This window comes from Danio rerio, chromosome 4 (assembly GCF_049306965.1).
Source record: "Danio rerio strain Tuebingen ecotype United States chromosome 4, GRCz12tu, whole genome shotgun sequence".
Taxonomy (NCBI): Eukaryota; Metazoa; Chordata; class Actinopteri; order Cypriniformes; family Danionidae; genus Danio; species Danio rerio.
In genome coordinates this window covers 50,467,151-50,484,912 of record NC_133179.1, presented here as the reverse complement: position 1 = coordinate 50,484,912, position 17,762 = coordinate 50,467,151, and the positions used below count along the sequence as shown (strand labels likewise).

Sequence of the window (17,762 nt, the reverse complement as noted above, 5' to 3'; positions counted from 1 at the left end):
CATATTGCTTTTTGAACCATTTTATTAATGCAGCTTATTCTATTGATATACTGTAGCTTAAGGTAAATATTAAATAGCCATTGCTGTCTATTGAAGGTGCGCGCGTGCTGTCAAGGACGATCGGGGAGGGTAGTGGTGGTTCTAGTTTAAATGACACCCTGGGCGAACCACCCTATACACCCCCACCTCTCTTGAATTGTTAGATTTGTTATTCAATAAATATAACAATTTATTTATATTTATTCTAAATAAATACAATTAATATTAATATACAATTATTATTCTAAATAAATAACAGAAATCAATCCCAAATATTACTGGAAAACAACAACTGGAGTGATATGCCAACATCACTTAAGAAACCTTTTGCATGAAAATTAATTATGACAATTCTAAAGAATACAAAAAATGTATTATAGAATTATCTGTGATCTTAGACCAGATCATGGCTGAGAAATCATGTTATGAAGTCTTACCTCCCTGACTCATTATCCCTCCTTTCTGCTTTAAAGGCATGCTTAGTGAAAGTAACATCATCATCATCATCATCATCATCATATTATATAAACTTTAAACGACTTTCAAAACTCGCTGCGTGCCGACACCTCTGCACAAAAGGCTGTTACTCCGGTTTCACGGCGCATGACCGGTGCCTATTATGTCGGCGTGCATGCAAACAACCAACCGGGATTCACACAGGAGTGCGTGAGGCGCGCGGGAATGGTTTTCCGCACGCATGCGTCAGTTTGCTTTCACCAGCATTGAACCAGAGGGGGAGAGCTACGTCAGTAACACCAACAATAATTTAGTGACTGCATTTTATTTATTTATTTATCTAAATATTGGGAATTTATGAGTTCATTTAAATCAATAATGTCAACCGCAAAATTATATTGGGGTGGCCAAAGGGGTGGCCACAGGGGTGGCCAGAGTTTACCGAGGGGTGGCCGTGGCCACCCCTGGCCACCCCTTGGAGGCGCCCCTGGATGTTGTATCTGAGCTCTGCAGGATAGTGCTTGAAGATATCCGCTTTACACTTCAGGCCACAATTGATGGTGTTAACAAACCAATCAGCGGTTTATTAATAGTTAGTGAGGTAGAAGGTGGATTTAGGTTTTGGGTAGGGTTAGGGATCCACGATAGGATCATACTGTATGACTACTAATGAGCCGTTCATATGTTCACATTACACAGATAATAAGCCGGTAGTTAATAGTATGAATTGTGAGCTAAACTAAAGTGTTCCCGATCTCCTGCCATAAAGGGCTTTTCCTGCACACTTTCCCCTGCTGTTTCTGTGCTGTACTGATCAGCCATTCCTCTGATCTGAGTCTGTTTTCACTGAAGTGCAGTCATCATCATGTTGTGTTGGCCTCATAGATGCTGCTGATCAACACATTTGGTTTCTAGAATTTATATTTCTTGAGTTCTCCTGCTCATTCAGTCATGATAGATGATGGTAAATGAACTTGTCTTGCTGTCCTCAAAGTCTGGACTGGAGCTCTGCAGACAAACCCCCAATGAGTGACCTTCTGAAGATGAGTGATGAGGAGGAGGATTAGGGGAGCTGCTGGAGGCGGGAATAACAGTCAGCTGACACAGTGCAGTTTATACTGCTGCTTATATAGTCATGTGATGATGATTGACACGCCTGCATGATTAAGCTCCACCCACACCTACACTGTGGACTTCATTCAGTGATTTGATGATTAGTTTCAGCTCTAATCTGCTCTAATAGTGCTGCATTTCTGTTGGGCTTTCTCTCCTAGAAATAAGCCTTGATCTGTGTTTGCTGATATTTTCCACATTCAGACAGTTTTGTTCAAATATAAAGGAAATTTATTTAAGTGTTTTTATAAATGAAGAATGATTAATATCAGGTTTGTGCAGTGTGTGCAGCGCTCAACTTTAATCTTCTCTGTTTTAGTTCAGTTCATCAGAAGAGAGCAGAAGCAGAGCCCAGCTGTGTGTCTATGAAGAGTGACGCGTCTATGGATATACCAATGAAATTTAAGAGTGAAAACACACGACCTGCTGTCAGGTAGATCATCTCTACACACACATGATCACACTGCAGCATTTATATGATCCTGTGTTTCTATAAGATCAGACATTAACAAGTATTACAAATACAGGAGACTTTAAAACTAAATGTCCACACACTCACATCTGATCATTAGTGAAGTACTAATAAAGCATTAATACTCAAACTGTTAGAGTTAGTAGAGTGAGTTTACAGGCTTTTACAATAGTCAGCAAAGTGTGGATAATCAAGAGAAAGATTTTAGACAAGATGAATGAACAAGTTCTGTGAGACAAACACACCACACAGTCTTTATTGTAACGGAGGCCAGCGAGTAAGTGCTGTGCAGGTAAACCTCACTCCTCTGACCTCTAAAGGTGCTCTAGTGACAGACGCTAGAGGCAGGCCCGGATTAAGAACTCAGGGGCCCCTGGGCACATTGTCTTGTAAGGCCCCCTACCCGGCCGCACCCTATAGTTGAATTTAAAAAATAAGAATAATATAATAATTTTTTAAATAAAATGAACCTATAATATGTTGCCCACAAATTTAAATAAATGCTATATAGTACATATGTATTTATAGTCTACAAAGATTTAACTTATTTTTCAAAGCATTGAATAAAAATACTAATATATATATATATATATATATATATATATATATATATATATATATATATATATATATATATATATTATTATTATTTAAGGGTATTTTAATGTATTGCTTTTACAAACTTATAAAGCATATTATTGCCATGGCATATAACACACAATGCTTCTCCAATCCAGTTCTATGAATCTGAGTTCTATCAATCTGAGTCTTTCATAATACAAACACTGATTTACTGTATCTCCTCCTCTCCCTGTATTTTCTCTACTCTTCTCGTGATGAAGACTTGATTATAAACCTAATAGTATCCGAAATCACAGACACTATACCTCTTCTCTCCCGTCTCTCTCCTCTTCTGGGCCTTTCTCTCTCTCTTTCCCTCTCTCCTTTTCTGTCTGTCTCTCACACGATGAATCCAGTCCTTGCTGCGCTGCCGTTAGCCTCCTTCGCCTGGTTAATGCTAGCTTCTCATCATTTAAAGTTACCATAACGTCTTCTTCTGTACGCTCATTCTCCTGATCATAGGTCTGTTTATGGTGTGTATGGAAAATGCCTCAATGAAGATGCCTCCTCTCTTATTTCTCTCGCGTTTGTTAAATCCACTTGTCCACTCATTTATGACAGATATAACGTTATACTAAAGTCCGCTCAGTTTAGTGCGGGTTATTACAAAACTGACGTTTCCGCGCTTGACCAATTACAGTATTCTGTTTAGTTAAAGAAAAAAATGCAGTTTAAATATAATAATAATATTAATGTGTGATCGCGATTTTTTTGCTCAGAGGAAATACAGTCGTCTGAGCAATATAGTTTTTGCAGAGAGGGAGGCACCTACAATAAGGCTAAACATTATTAAATACCCATGAGACACTTGTGACTTTATATCACATTTTCATTATTTTTTAAAAATGTTTCCTTCCTTATAAAAATAAATATATTTCCAATCTGATATGTAATGGGGAGAAAAAAAAGTAGAACGAGTTCAGCTGATGGTGGATTCGAACCGAGTTTATTATTTATCACGCCAAAAGATGGATATGTGCGCCTTACAAGTGCGCCACTGCGGCTGTAATGTTTGACAGCTCTTCACTCATCTTGTCTCTATCAATTAGGCATCGATGGGCGTAAACTCTGAAAAGCTTATTCCAGCTAGATGCGCTATTTGCAATTAGCCAAAAAAAAAAGACACTCCGAAATTGTCTTTTTTTTCTCCCCCCTCGCAGGGGCCCCTAGTGCGCACGGGCCCCTGGGCCTGTGCCCATAAGGCCCATTGGTTAATCCGGCCCTGGCTAGAGGTCATGGTCTTTAGCCTCCTTGGTAGAGCAACCGACTCCCATGCGGAAGGTCGCCGGTTGGATTCCAGCTCGGAGCGGGTTGGGTGGTGTAGGACCGGCAGTGTTACACTTGTGCTCTCTCACATTTTCATCCTAAAATATTTTAAATGTCTTCAGTGAGCATCCAGCATCATTGTGAATGAAGGATATCAAATGATTGAAGTGTTACATTTAATAAATGACAAGTACTATTAAATGTTTACAGCATTTTGAGCAGTAGATGTGATCAGTGTGTGCTGTTTAAATTAAATCTGATTAAATCTGTGTATTGTGTCTCAGCTGATTCAGAGAAATCACACATGGCTTTACTAGAGGATCTTTACACTCGCACTGATTGATTCTTTGTGTTGTTGTTGTTCCTGCAGTGTGGATGGAGATGATCAGACTGGAGACCTGCAGCAGGATTCACTCCAACCAGAACATGATGAACTTCAGAGAGTCAAAGAGCAGCACAAAACCAGCATGAAGAACAAGTATGAGAGATTATTTGAGGGAATCAACCATGGAGAGAATCAAACCCTCCTGAACAGGATCTACACACAGCTCTACATCATAGAAGGAGAGAGTGAAGGAGTGAATGAAGAACATGAGGTTTTACAGATGGAGAAAAGAGCCAGAACAAAACCCTCACAACACACTCCAGTCTACTGCAATGACATCTTTAAAGCCTCAGCTGGAGCAGGACATGAGGAGAAGATCAAGAAGGAGAAAGCCCAGATCAAGACTGTTCTCACTAAAGGCATCGCTGGAATCGGGAAAACCGTCTCTGTGCAGAAGTTCATTCTGGACTGGGCCGAGGGAAAAGACCATCAGGATGTAGATTTCATGTTTGTGCTTCCATTTCGAGAGCTGAACTTGATTAGAGATCATCAGTACAGTCTTCACAGACTTCTGCTGGACTTTCATCCTGAACTTGAAGATCTGGAGCCCAAGATTTATGAGCAGTGTAGAGTTGTGTTCATCTTTGATGGTCTGGATGAAAGCAGAATCACACTCAACTTTTCAGATGAGGAGAAAGTTTGTGCTGTGACTGAATCTTCATCAGTGGCTGTGTTGATGTGGAGCCTCCTGAAAGGAGATCTGCTTCCCTCTGCTCTCATCTGGATCACCTCCAGACCAGCAGCAGCCCATCAGATCCCCTCCAGATACATCAAGCGTCTGACAGAGATTCAGGGATTCACTGAGCCTCAGAAGGAGGAATATTTCAGGAAGAGAATCAGCGACGAGCATCAAGCCAGCAGAATCATCTCCCACATCAGAAGAGCAAGAAGCCTCCAGATCATGTGCCACATACCCGTCTTCTGCTGGATCTCCTCCACTGTGCTTCAGAAGCTCCTGGAAGAAGATGTGAGTGCAGAAATCCCTCAAACTCTGACTGAGATGTACATCCACTTCCTGCTGATTCAGATCAACATGAGGAAGCAGAAGTATGAAGAGAGAGATCCAGAGAAACTCCTGCAGTCCAACAGAGGAGTGATCCTCAAACTTGCTGAAGTGGCTTTCAGACAGCTGATGAAGGGCAATGTGATGTTCTATGAGGAGGACCTGATTGAGAGCGGCATAGACGTCACTGACGCCTCAGTGTATTCTGGGATCTGCACTGAGATCTTCAAGGAGGAATCTGTGATTCATCAGAGGAAAGTCTACAGCTTCATCCATCTCAGCTTTCAGGAGTTTCTGGCTGCTTTCTTTGTGTTTTACTGCCATTTAACAAAGAACAGAGAACTGCTGAGGGTGATTTATGACAGAGGATATTCATATAATCAATATCTACAGTCCAGCTCTGAGGAGTCTCTGTATGTTCTGCTCAGTTTAGCAGTAGATAAAGCTGTCAGGAGTAGTAATGGTCATCTGGATCTGTTCCTGCGGTTCCTGCTGGGCGTCTCACTGGAGTCCAATCAGAGACTCTTCCAGGATCTGCTGACACACACAGAGGAGAGCTCAGAGGACATCAGGAGAATCACACAGTACATTAAAGACATCATCAAGAGAGATAAACGTCTCTCAGCTGAAAGATCCATCAATCTGTTCCTCTGTCTGCTGGAGGTGAAAGATCAGACTCTGGCCAGAGAGATTCAGGAGTTTGTGAAATCAGACAAACACTCAGAGGAGAAACTCTCTCCTGCTCACTGCTCAACAATCTCCTACATGATTGAGATGTCAGAGGAGCCGCTGGATGAGTTTGAGCTGCAGAAATTCAACACATCAGATGAGGGAAGACGGAGACTGACAGCAGCTGTGAGAAACTGCAGAAGAGCTCTGTGAGTATTCATTGATTGATCACAGAAGACACACATCAGTCTGCACTGAAGACTCAGATCAGTTTAGTGAATCACTGCCCTGCTTTAACAGAAAATCTTTAGCTTTTACTGTAGGCCTAAACACTAAACTTTACACTGAGCTCAGTCAAATGCTCTCTGATTAGTTATTAATAATCTGTTCAATAATTCATTACTGTCATATGAATGGGGAAATACAGGTTTATTTTAATGTAGTTTACATAAATCAATAAATAAAAACATGTTTTTAAATGAAATAAATAGGCTTGTTCTGAGGCATAAGGGTGGTATGAGGGCCCAATGTCCACAGGTGGGATTGGCAGCCCAACACCATGGTACAACACCATGAGGTAGCCTGACTGCCATTAGGTACTGAGATGAGATCCTCAGACCCTTGTGAGACCATATGCCGGTGTGGTTGACCCTGGATTCCTCCTAATGCAAGACAATGCTGGACCTCATGTGTCTGGAGTGTGTCAGCAATTCCTGCAGTTCACTACAGCTTTGAGTGTGACTCCTAATCCAGTCCTCCATGGGTTAATACATTTGATTTCCAGTGATCATGTCTGTGTGATTTTGTTGTCAGCACATTCAACTGTGTAAAGAGCAAAGTATTTAATAAGAATATTTCAGTCATTCAGATCTAGGATGTGTTATTTTAGTGTTCCCTTTATTGTTTGAGCAGTATATGAAGTGGATTTTATACTCTTTAAAGTGTGAAGTTAATATATATATTCAAATTGTATGTGTATAATCTGCTTGTAGACTTGCATACCATTAGACGAATTACCATATCACAAGAAATGGATAAGTTATATAGTTACCAGGTTTGGGTCAGGGGTTAACCTAGGTGGAAATTGAGGTCAGGGGTTAACATAGGTGGAATTTGTGTGATATATGTAGAACTAAGACAAAAACAGATGACAGAGGTGGAATTTGGGGTCAAGGGTTAAACTAGGAGGGATCTTGTGTAATATATGGAGAACAAAGGAAAACAACGGATGTAAAAGGGTATTTAAGTAAGGCCAGAAGATGAGTGAGTTAGAATTTTTCAGACAGAGATGTTACTGGGGGTCTCCTGAAAGTTCTCCTTTGTTGTCGACAATAAAGTATATTCTTCTGATATACATAACCTCCAGACTGAGTTTGATTTAGTAAGAGAAAAACCATGAAAACCACTACATTTGGCGTCCCTGGGTGGGCTGGAAAGGAGCAGGACTGGTGTTACTGTGCATGCTGGACTGGAGAGAAAACACAAATATGTGGCCACAATAAAAAACGGTAAGCAATTTTATGCTTATTAGTTTGTGTTTTTTCTGCCAGGACCTGCTTGTACAGGTAAATACACTTGAACTGTTTCTCCAGCTTTAAAGAATTAAAAGTAAATGTAAAAAAGATATTAAAGAAAAAAGGGGTTTTGAATGACAGAAGAAAAAGAATTTGCATGCAAATGATCTGTGTTTTCCTAAGAGGGCCTTGATGGATAGGATAAACATTAACTAGTAACTGTTACCCAGATTTGGGAAATTAATAATGATGTAAGATATGCATAGAGCATTTATACGTTTTAAGAGAGAGTCCTTAATGTGTGGTAACAGTTAAGAGATTAAAGCAGATTAAAGTAGAGAGATGCGCGCTAAGACCTACGATACCGCTTTGTTAAAGGAGATAAACAAAGGGCTGCATGGGTAGGCAAGGAACCTGTGGTTACCGCTCTAAGGTTAGAGGCTGCTCGGACAGGTCACTCAAGAGGAGTGTAGTGTAGAGTATTTATTTAATTGTAGTGTTTGTGTATTTGCTGCTTCAGGTTGCAGCAAAATAGTCCACATTGGTGTGCAGAGAAGACTGCCTTCCTCCTCCTTGAATGGAATGAGGATGGGGGGATGCAGCTCCTGTTACACTGAGTGGAGGAGAGGAGTGAATGAGAAGAGGAAAAGTAATAAGATTATAAGCGTGAATGTGTTTAACAGTTTGTTTTCAAAAAAGAGTAGGTTAAAAGATTGATTGTAGTAGATTATATAAAAGGAGGGCTGCATAGTTGTGGTGTGAATTAAAGAGCAAGTAGAGAAGTGACTGATGCAGTTTAAGAGAAGAGATTATAATATAAAGGAGGAGTCTCCTAAATTAAAACTAATGGAACATGTTGCATTTGAAAGACACAGAGTAAAAAGCAGAATAATATACTAGTTAAACATTTTTCTGAAATTATCCTTGTGTTTTAAGTTTGAATATGTTAAAAAAGAACAATAGGCAGAGTGAACTTAAATTCCTGACATAGCAACAGGTGAAAGACAGTCTGCTCCAGGATGGGGGTAAGAGAGAGATTTATGGTGTCCATGTGTGAACAATAAATAGATTGTCTATTTACAGCACTAGGGAAACAGAGAAGAGGAGAGTTAAAAGAGAGGAGATCAAACTATAGATAAAATAATGACATAGACTTTAACATAATTTGGATAGAATATAAGTTATTAATGAATAGATATATTATAAAGTAGTATAGTAAGATAAATGAAATGAGGAAGTACTAATAATAGAGTTATATTATATAGAAAAGAGTTTGAAACTGTACTAATGAAAAAGAATAAATGAAGCCATAGTGATCAATATATATAGAGATAAAGGAAGTATGGAGTAAAAGAATATATTAATAAACAAATAGATTTACTAAATAAATATGAATGAATAACATATAAGTTAGGTCTTTGATTGAGAATAAAAAAGAAAAAGAAAACTTGAAAAATGAATATTGATTAATTGAAGATTTAGTGATAAAATGTGTAACAAAATAAGCTTTAAAATGTATAAGAAAACCTAAGAGCTAAAAACTCAAATTACGGAAAGGAAAAAGAATAAAATAGAAATAGAAAAAATAAGTTCACTGTTTCATAGATAAAAGTAGATGTTTAAAATATGCTTACAATATAGGCACATTGAACAGATAAGATAAAAAGTAAAAAGCAGTAACAATTTGAAGAAATAATTGACTTTAGAGAATTTGTTTGTATTTAAGGGCAATACAAATGTTTGTTTCATCTTTCTCAAAGCTATATCATCTATTTGTAGTAAAGTACAGTGATTTAGATGAAAATCATAGAAGCTAGATAAATGTTAAAGAATGCGTTAGAGTGAGTTTAAAAGATAAATACATTTAAAAGTTTATGCAGTAAGAAGCTAAATTGATAATTATGCATTGCACTTTAAAAATGAAAAATGCTTTTAGTAAATAAATAGGTGAATTTAATTAATAATATGAACCCTGAGCTATAGCAGTAATGATTTTGAATGGTTATATCAGATATTGGGCCACCATGTAATACTACTGAATTAAAACAAGTATGGAAAAACATATATGGAAATAAAAAATGCAATACTAAAATACGTGGCAGAGAAAATAAAAGATAAGATAATGACAAATGGCAAACAGAAGAAACATTTAATGCAAGCAGTGAGAAATAGAAACTGAGTATGGAAAATGTTAGGGAAATTAAAATTCGATGTAAAAATGATCGGTTAGTAGAGAAACACTAGCATAGATGAGGCGAAATGTAAAGTAAAGCATAATATGGAGCTAAAGAAATTTATTAGAATAATACTAAAGAAATAGAAAATTAAACATATTTACATATGATAAAATGATTATGAATTAGAGAAAAATAAACTGTTAAAACCGTAAGGGGAAGAAAATAGATGAGAGGAGTCTTCATTTGATGGAAAAAAAAATGGGAAAGAAGGAAAGACTTTTATAGGTTATGAGCTAAATTCCATATATTATTTAAGAGGACAAAGGGATGGACTTTGTGTCACATCCCCAGTCTGATCACGCTGTCTTTTTGTGTGTGTTTGTTTACATGTCACGAGCGCACGTGAATGTTGTTTTGATCTGTCACCTCGTGTTTACCTAAGGCATCCCTCCCCCTTGTTACCCAATCTTTCTATTTACATAATTGATTCCACTCACCTGCAGTCCATGAGTAGCTCTCCTTCTGCTCTATTTATTCCCCCTGTGTGTGTTGTCTTGTGCTAGATCGTTATTTGCGAGTGCGCTTACGCTCAGCCACTCGTGTCGTGTCCTGTCCTGTCTTGTTCTCTCTCTTCCTCTCTCTCTCTGCGCTATCCAGTGGGATTTCCGTGTCGCTGCTACACCAGGTCCTTACATCCAGTGTTGGGTCTTTTTCCCTCATCTCCTTCTGTTCCAGGCCGGACTTCCTCTCGCTCTCGGAGCCCGCCGGCCTTCTCCAAAACACCGGCTTCCTCTCTCTCTCACTCGCTGCTCAGCATCCCCCACACGTCCGCCTCATCGAGCGCCCCCTGCCGGGTATAGTTGAGAAGGCAACTGAATTTCTGTTATTTTTGTGTGACTTTATTCCGGCTGTTTTGTTTTGTTTTTTCTTGTCTGAGGATCACGAAGGGGACGACCTCCACCGGAAATATTTGTGCCAGGACTGTTGTCAGTTGCAGACAGCCCAGATACCTTTTTGTTTCGCTCTTTTTTTTTTTCTCCTGGCTGGATTTTTTTTTGGATCTTTTTCTAGAAAGATATTTTGTTTGGATATTGTAAATAAATTCCCCTGATTCTCTCAAGCCTGCATTTGTGTCTCTTTAAGAACCTTGACACTTTGGGGGACTGTGGTCTCTTACCTACCAGACATCTCTGAGTGCACTGGCAAATGGAAAAGGTGTTTGAAAAACACAATAGACAAACTGTTGGCTGTGGACATTTGTGAAAGCAGTGAGGCAGGCACTGCATGCCCAGGAATTACTGAGGACTGGAAAGGCTACTTATGTTCAGAAACACTAAAAAGAGGAAAACAAGCTAATGATGAACTGATCAAAGAAAAAAAGCGCTCCACCAGAACTTTACAACAGCTCAATGAAATGAAAGAAGCCAGCACTAAGAAAGAAGGGGGAAACACTGTGCCCTGATATGGACACCACAGAAAAGACTACACCAATCTATGAACCAGTTGTCTTCTCAGGGTGTGAGGAGGGGGAGTCTGGCAGTCCATCTCAAAGCAGTCGACCTATAGTCCAAATTGAGTACAATGTGACCACTCAGAGGGCAAAAATAAGAGCAAAAGTGTAGCTACCCATTCTTGTATCAAATCAGACTCCTGTCAATTTGATAAAAAGAAAAGTATCATGTAAACTGTATGAAAAGTCTTAGATGATAATGTACGATGAAACTTTAAATGTGTTATGTTGAAATGATAAATTATGAAGAAAATTAAATTATTTTGGTTCATTTTCATAGGTTAATTCATAGAGATTATTGAACATAGGAGGACAAATTATAATGCATGGTGGTGACTAATAAAAGAAAAAGAGACAGCTTTTATAACACAAAAATAATTTGGGTTAGAAGTTGATGGAATTAAATATTTAAGTTAAAAATTAGGGAAAACTTATTTTGAGTAAACTAAACCAAGATTTGAGAGAAAAATTATGTCAGAGATTAAGACAGAAAAGTGATTTATATTTGAAGGGAATGAAAAATAAAATGTGAAATAAACTCACTGTACTGAATAGGTCAAAAAGTAACAATTCTAAATGTACTAAAATAATATTTGAAAAAGAAAAGTGTTTAAAAATAAAAAAACAGAAAACACATTGTTTTACAAATGTGAAGAAATAATTAAAAGAAAAAAAAAGAATTAAGGACTAAAGGAGAAAAATCAGATCAGCTAGAGAGGAACCTATACAGAAAAGTTACAACAAAAAATGTATGTATAACCAGTTTGATGTGAGAGCAGGACGGAATTAGGAGCTGACAATACTGAAAAGTGAAAAATGCTAAATAATATAAAATGCAAAATAAGAAATGGCTCAGAAATAAGAAATTATTTAGGTAAGTGTCAAATTTTAATAATGGTTATCAGTCAGGACATAGAGGTAGATAAAATTAGCCAGCATAGGGAGGATTAATTAAAATTAAACCAGATGCAGGTCTGTTATATGCTGGAATAGGCATTGTTAAAACTTTTGAGAACATAGCAATATTAGAAACATTTAAATATGTTATGGCATTTCTAATTTGGTTGTGATTGTGTAGGTAACTAATAAAATGGATTTTATTTTAACTTGATTAAAATTTAATTTTTGATGATGGCATTAGTCAAAACAGGCAAAACTAGACGTTGTAAAATGTATGATTTAAGAACAGTCAGTGATAGAGAATTTCTTAGCAGAGGTCCTAACACGCACTGTACTTAAATTTTTTGTTTAGATGCCAAATATGTTAAAGTAATTTATTTCTGTTCAGTTAATTATCAGAGGAGGGTAGACACTTGGTTACACTTAAAGTAAATAGGCTGTTTTACATACATTAGAATGCATAAAAGGATTTAGAATATTTCGTGATGGATATTGTAACGTGTAGGACTTAGTTGTCTGCAGGTACATTTAGCTCAAGCTAAGTAAAAGACATAAATAAAACTTTTTAGGGATGACGGGTTTAGTGTTAACAAGATTCTGTATTTATTCTAGATGCAATAATAATGGTTAAGATGATAAATAAGAGATTGATTTTACATTAAAGAAAATAAGGTAGCAGGTCTAACACTAGTATAGAGTCACAACCTCAATTAGATGATAGTGCAAATTAAATAACATACTAGTCTTTATGAACAATATGTGTAGCATCAAAGGGAAGCAAAAACGATAGGTATGATTTTTGTAATAGGAAGTACAGATTGTTGATACAACAGCATTTCTAGATATTGTCATTGACGATGTACATGGTTTGAATCAAGGGTGAAGTGATAAGGAAAATCAAGCAGCAAGCAAAATGATTTGAAAAAATTATCCATTTTAAATGCAGTGATTACTAAATTGTTGTCCACATGTGACATCTGTGCAAAGTAGAATGTGAGTAAAAGATCAGCAATAGGCCTAAGGGGATATTCAATAAATTGATTGTGGATGTTAGGAAATGATAAAATTAGCTTAGGGCAAGAGATACAAGTTTTTGGGCATGGCAGTTGTGGTAGATGAGTGAAGGTAATTCCATCAGCAGAGCAGGGAAGAAGAAACAGTTACTATATGTAAGACAAGAGAAGTAAGTCTCCTATTTGGAATACCTTCAGAAATAAGTTTAATGTGTCTGCATTTAAAAATAAATTAGAGTAATGAAAGTTAAAGTAAATAAAGGTAATTAAGTAGATAAATAAGTGGATATGTGATTCAGAGAATAGATAAGTAAATGTATTGATAAAGAATTGGAAATCAAGAAAATTGAGCAATTACACATAATTGTAAGGAATGATTGAAAGAGCTGAAGATGATCCCTCAAGGCCTAGTTTAACAAAATATGATAAAATAATAAACTCGACTGGATTGATTTGTTACCTTTTGCATTAATAAGTGATTGCATGAAAACTGACAGAAACAAGCAACTAACATTGCATGAAATACTATTGGGTCGACCCTTGCATGTAATCTCCTATTTAACCTTGTGGAATGTTTGGAGAACATTTCTAATGCATTGGAAAGAAGTTTGGTCTTTTATGAGGAAACTAACTGCCATGTGCAAAGCAATATCTGTACAGGAAACCAGAAAGGACCAGAAGCAGGAGATTAATCCGGTGATCGAGTATATCTGAGGTGTTCTGGAGAGAGTGGAGTGAAATCAGGAGAAATTGACCTTATGCCAAGGTTACCAAAGGGGATGCCATCAACTGGATACCATCTGGACCACAGCACAAGACAGCCAAAGAAAAAAAGCTCCAGCAAGAGAAAGCTAACGGGAAACAGAGGAGGCAGAAAATCTTGAAGCTCAATGAATTGCAAAGTGTGGCAGAAGGAGTTCATCAGAACAGTTAAAAGAGTAATTCTGATTATATACCTGAGTGAAATATACAGAAGGTGCCACAAGGTCAAGCTTTGATAATCATAACTTCCAGTTACAGACTCTCAACATAAAGTCTCTATCAACACTTTTTAAGGCCAGAACGAAACAAAGAATGCTTGCAAATATGTGCTAGATTTAGGGTCAAAAAGATGAACTAGTGCAAAAAATTTTTATAGTTTAGATAAAGAAGAGGAGGATGAAGAGGATCCATGCCTTGGGTGTTAAGTGCTGGTAAACCTCTACCCCAAACCGGCGGCTCTCTACGATACGCAAAGTATCTGGGCTGAAGATCAACATACTCTACGGATTATGTGTGTGGATGTTAGATTAGAATATTATGTTATGGATTATGTGTGTGGGTGTTAGATTAGAATATTATGTTGTGACCATATATTGGGAGATTGTGTATGTTTATTTTTATTTTAGTGTTTTAGTTTTATTCTTTACAGTGTGTTAAATAACCATGACCCCCAGAAGCAAATGTATAACCACCTGTATGCTTAAAACAATACCTCTTATGATAACAACAAAATAGAATCGAGTCTTTTACTGTGTCCTCGTCAATAGTGGGCGCAGAAGTTTGGCTCGATTTTATTCCAAAGTGCAATTACATGATCTGGTCATTTGTAATAATACTGTGACATATATTTGTCATTAGGTAGTATGGCTAAGGGCTAGATCATGGACTTGCACTATGGGCAAAAAAAAAAAAAAACAAGAATATTAAGACTTAAAGTCTTAAGAGGAGGGATTATATGAAGTGGATTTTATACTCTTTAAAGTGTGAAGTTAATATATATATTCAAATTGTATGTGTATAATCTGCTTGTAGACTTGCATACCATTAGACGAATTACCATATCACAAGAAATTGATAAGTTATATAGTTACCAGGTTTGGGTCAGGGGTTAACCTAGGTGGAAATTGAGGTCAGGGGTTAACCTAGGTGGAATTTGTGTGATATATGTAGAACTAAGACAAAAACAGATGACAGAGGTGGAATTTGGGGTCAAGGGTTAAACTAGGAGGGATCTTGTGTAATATATGGAGAACAAAGGAAAACAACGGATGTAAAAGGGTATTTAAGTAAGGCCAGAAGATGAGTGAGTTAGAATTTTTCAGACAGAGATGCTACTGGGGGTCTCCTGAAAGTTCTCCTTTGTTGTCGACAGTAAAGTATATTCTTCTGATATTCATAACCTCCAGACTGAGTTTGATTTAGTAAGAGAAAAACCAAGAAAACCACTACATATATATATATATATATATATATATATATATATATATATATATATATATATATATATATAGTTTATTTCCAGTGTTGCTTTTATCACTGTAGACTGGACTCATGGACACTCAACACTGCTCATTTCTCACTGCTGATTGTGTTGCTGTTTGTCCTCTACACAGGCTACAGGACTGTAAACTCACTGTTCAGTGCTGTGGGAGTTTGTCTTCAGCTCTACAATCCTCAAACTGTGTGCTGAGAGAGCTGGACCTGAGTAACAATGACCTGCAGTATTTAGGAGTGAAGCTTCTCTCTGATGGACTGAAGAGTCAACACTGTAAACTGGACACACTGAGGTAAAATAAAAACACTTCCATCAAATAAATGCTGCCACAAATGACTTTTACATTGTAAAATGCAGTAAAGTCTGATGAGGTAATGAGCATATGCTGTGATGTATTTTATTTCTGTTTATTTATTGTGAATATTTTATATTTAATGTGAAGTCAAATATGAGAAACCCTGTTTATATCAGATATAATATTGCTCTTTTGTGTAATTTCTGCTGAAATGATCATTGATTGGTGTTCTTTGGTGTTTTTGGGGCGTCTCTAAATGAGCTGTGGTTCTGCAGATGTTCAGCCCATCACTGAGTCTCATTATTTACTGATGTTAATGTGTGTGAAGTTATATTATTTTTTAATTAAATTAATTTCAGGAATATTATTGACTAATATGAAGATGTTGATGTGATTTATTTGCAATACAGTTTGTAAAGTCATATTTTCTGTCTTTATATTATATGAGAGTCTTGCTTTATTTAACAAATATGAGGATCTGAATAGATTTAAAATATCAGAAATATAAGAACAGAAATAGCAATAAATAAATCTGTCTGGCCGACTCATGTTGGTCAGAGATCTTCTCTTTAAAAAGTTTATGTAATAATGAAATACAAATGTTTGATCTTCCTCCATGTAACCATCAAAGCAACTCTGATTAGTTAAAGGAGTCTTTTCCTTTTCCCTGTGAGGAGAAATCACTCATTATAGACACTTCAATAATTACATCACACTCACACACAATAATACAGTGTCTTTTACTGTCTTCTACACAGACTACAGGACTGTTCAGTGCTGTGAGAGTTTGTCTTCAGCTCTACAATCCTTAAACTGTGTGCTGAGAGAGCTGGACCTGAGTATCAATGACCTGCAGGATTCAGGAGTGAAGAAACTCTCTGATGGACTGAAGAGTCCAAACTGTAAACTGGACACACTGAGGTAAATGATTCTCCACTCTACAACATTAAAAGTGTTTTGATTGAGATGGAAATGTCCAGATATATTTATGAGCATTAGTGGAGAAACTGCAAAATGCTGCTTCTTAAATGCAAGTTGCTATTTTTCTTAATCAGTTCAGGAAATCAGTGTATTTTAATGATTATTTTATTTAATTACCTCTAAATCTTTATTTATATTTTATATTTTAATGATTATATTTATAGTTTGTCTGTGAATTGGTTTATTGGAGCAGGTTTGACAGGCTCTGATCATTTGCATTTTGCAGGTTCATAAATATATAAAGTATCGTGGTCCTCTTATCTGAACTCAAATTTAGCAGTTTTCTTACATTTCAAAATAATCAAGAATATATTAGATGACATTTAATATTCAGTTTTAATAAATAACAATAGTCAATAAATCTAACTGAAACAAATTCAATAGTTTTGTCATATTATTAACCTCATAGTTTGATTTTACATCAGATGAATGACACCACACTGTTAATGTAATCTGTGTTCTTCTTTCTCAGATTGGTCACATGTAAACTCACTGTTGAGTGCTGTGAGAGTTTGTCTTCAGCTCTACAATCCTCAAACTGTGTGCTGAGAGAGCTGGACCTGAGTAACAATGACCTGCCGGATTCAGGAGTGAAGAAGCTCTCTGATGGACTGAAGAGTCAACACTGTAAACTGGAGACACTGAGGTAAATGATTCTCCACTCTACAATAAGGCAAGGCAAGTTTATTTATATAGCATATTTCATACACAGTGGCAATTCAAAGTTCTTTACATAAACAGGAATAAAAAAGACAAGTTTAGGACATAAAATGCAGACAATAAAAATGATTAAAAACAAATAAAAACAAATTAAAATGAGTTAAAACAGGTTATAAAAGAATGAAAAAGAAAACGAAAAACATGATAGTGCAATCTGTCGGACGCAGCACAGTGCTCATTCAGTAAAGGCACAGTTAAACAGATGTGTTTTCAGTCTTGATTTGAATGTGCCTAATGTTGGAGCACATCTGATCATTTCTGGAAGCTGATTCCAGCAGCGAGGGTCATAGTGGCTGAAGGCAGATTCACCCTGCTTTGACTGAACCCTTGGAGTTTCTAGTTTATTTGATCCTAAAGATCTGAGTGATCTG

The 17,762-nt window shown here is 36.8% G+C and overlaps 2 protein-coding genes across 4 annotated transcripts in view; one reads left to right on the top strand and one right to left on the bottom strand.

Annotated features, from left to right (window-relative positions):
• The window catches only part of LOC137491119 (uncharacterized), a 59,221-nt gene extending 48,707 nt beyond the window's left edge, over positions 1 to 10,514 (bottom strand). Inside the window, exons 1-2 of one of the 2 annotated variants that reach the window (XR_012402257.1) lie at positions 10,213 to 10,514; positions 3,632 to 5,889 (exon numbers count right to left, since the gene is read on the bottom strand). The gene's annotated coding sequence lies outside the window, so the exon portion shown is untranslated. Of the gene's footprint in view, positions 1 to 3,631; positions 5,890 to 10,212 lie in introns of those variants that run through there. The other variant, XM_068220217.2, reaches the window with a different exon arrangement.
• LOC108183320 (protein NLRC3-like) overlaps positions 1 to 17,505 on the top strand; it is a 59,378-nt gene extending 41,873 nt beyond the window's left edge. The window contains exons 2-6 of one of the 2 annotated variants that reach the window (XR_012402190.1): positions 1,928 to 2,041; positions 4,338 to 6,233; positions 15,514 to 15,687; positions 16,449 to 16,611; positions 17,144 to 17,505. Coding sequence is in view for 1 of the 2 variants with exons in the window: in XM_068220648.2 (XP_068076749.2) it covers positions 1,974 to 2,041; positions 4,338 to 6,237 (1,968 nt within the window). In the remaining variant the exon portion in view is untranslated. Of the gene's footprint in view, positions 1 to 1,830; positions 2,042 to 4,337; positions 6,319 to 15,513; positions 15,688 to 16,448; positions 16,612 to 17,143 lie in introns of those variants that run through there. The other variant, XM_068220648.2, reaches the window with a different exon arrangement.
• Positions 17,506 to 17,762: the final 257 nt, after the last annotated feature.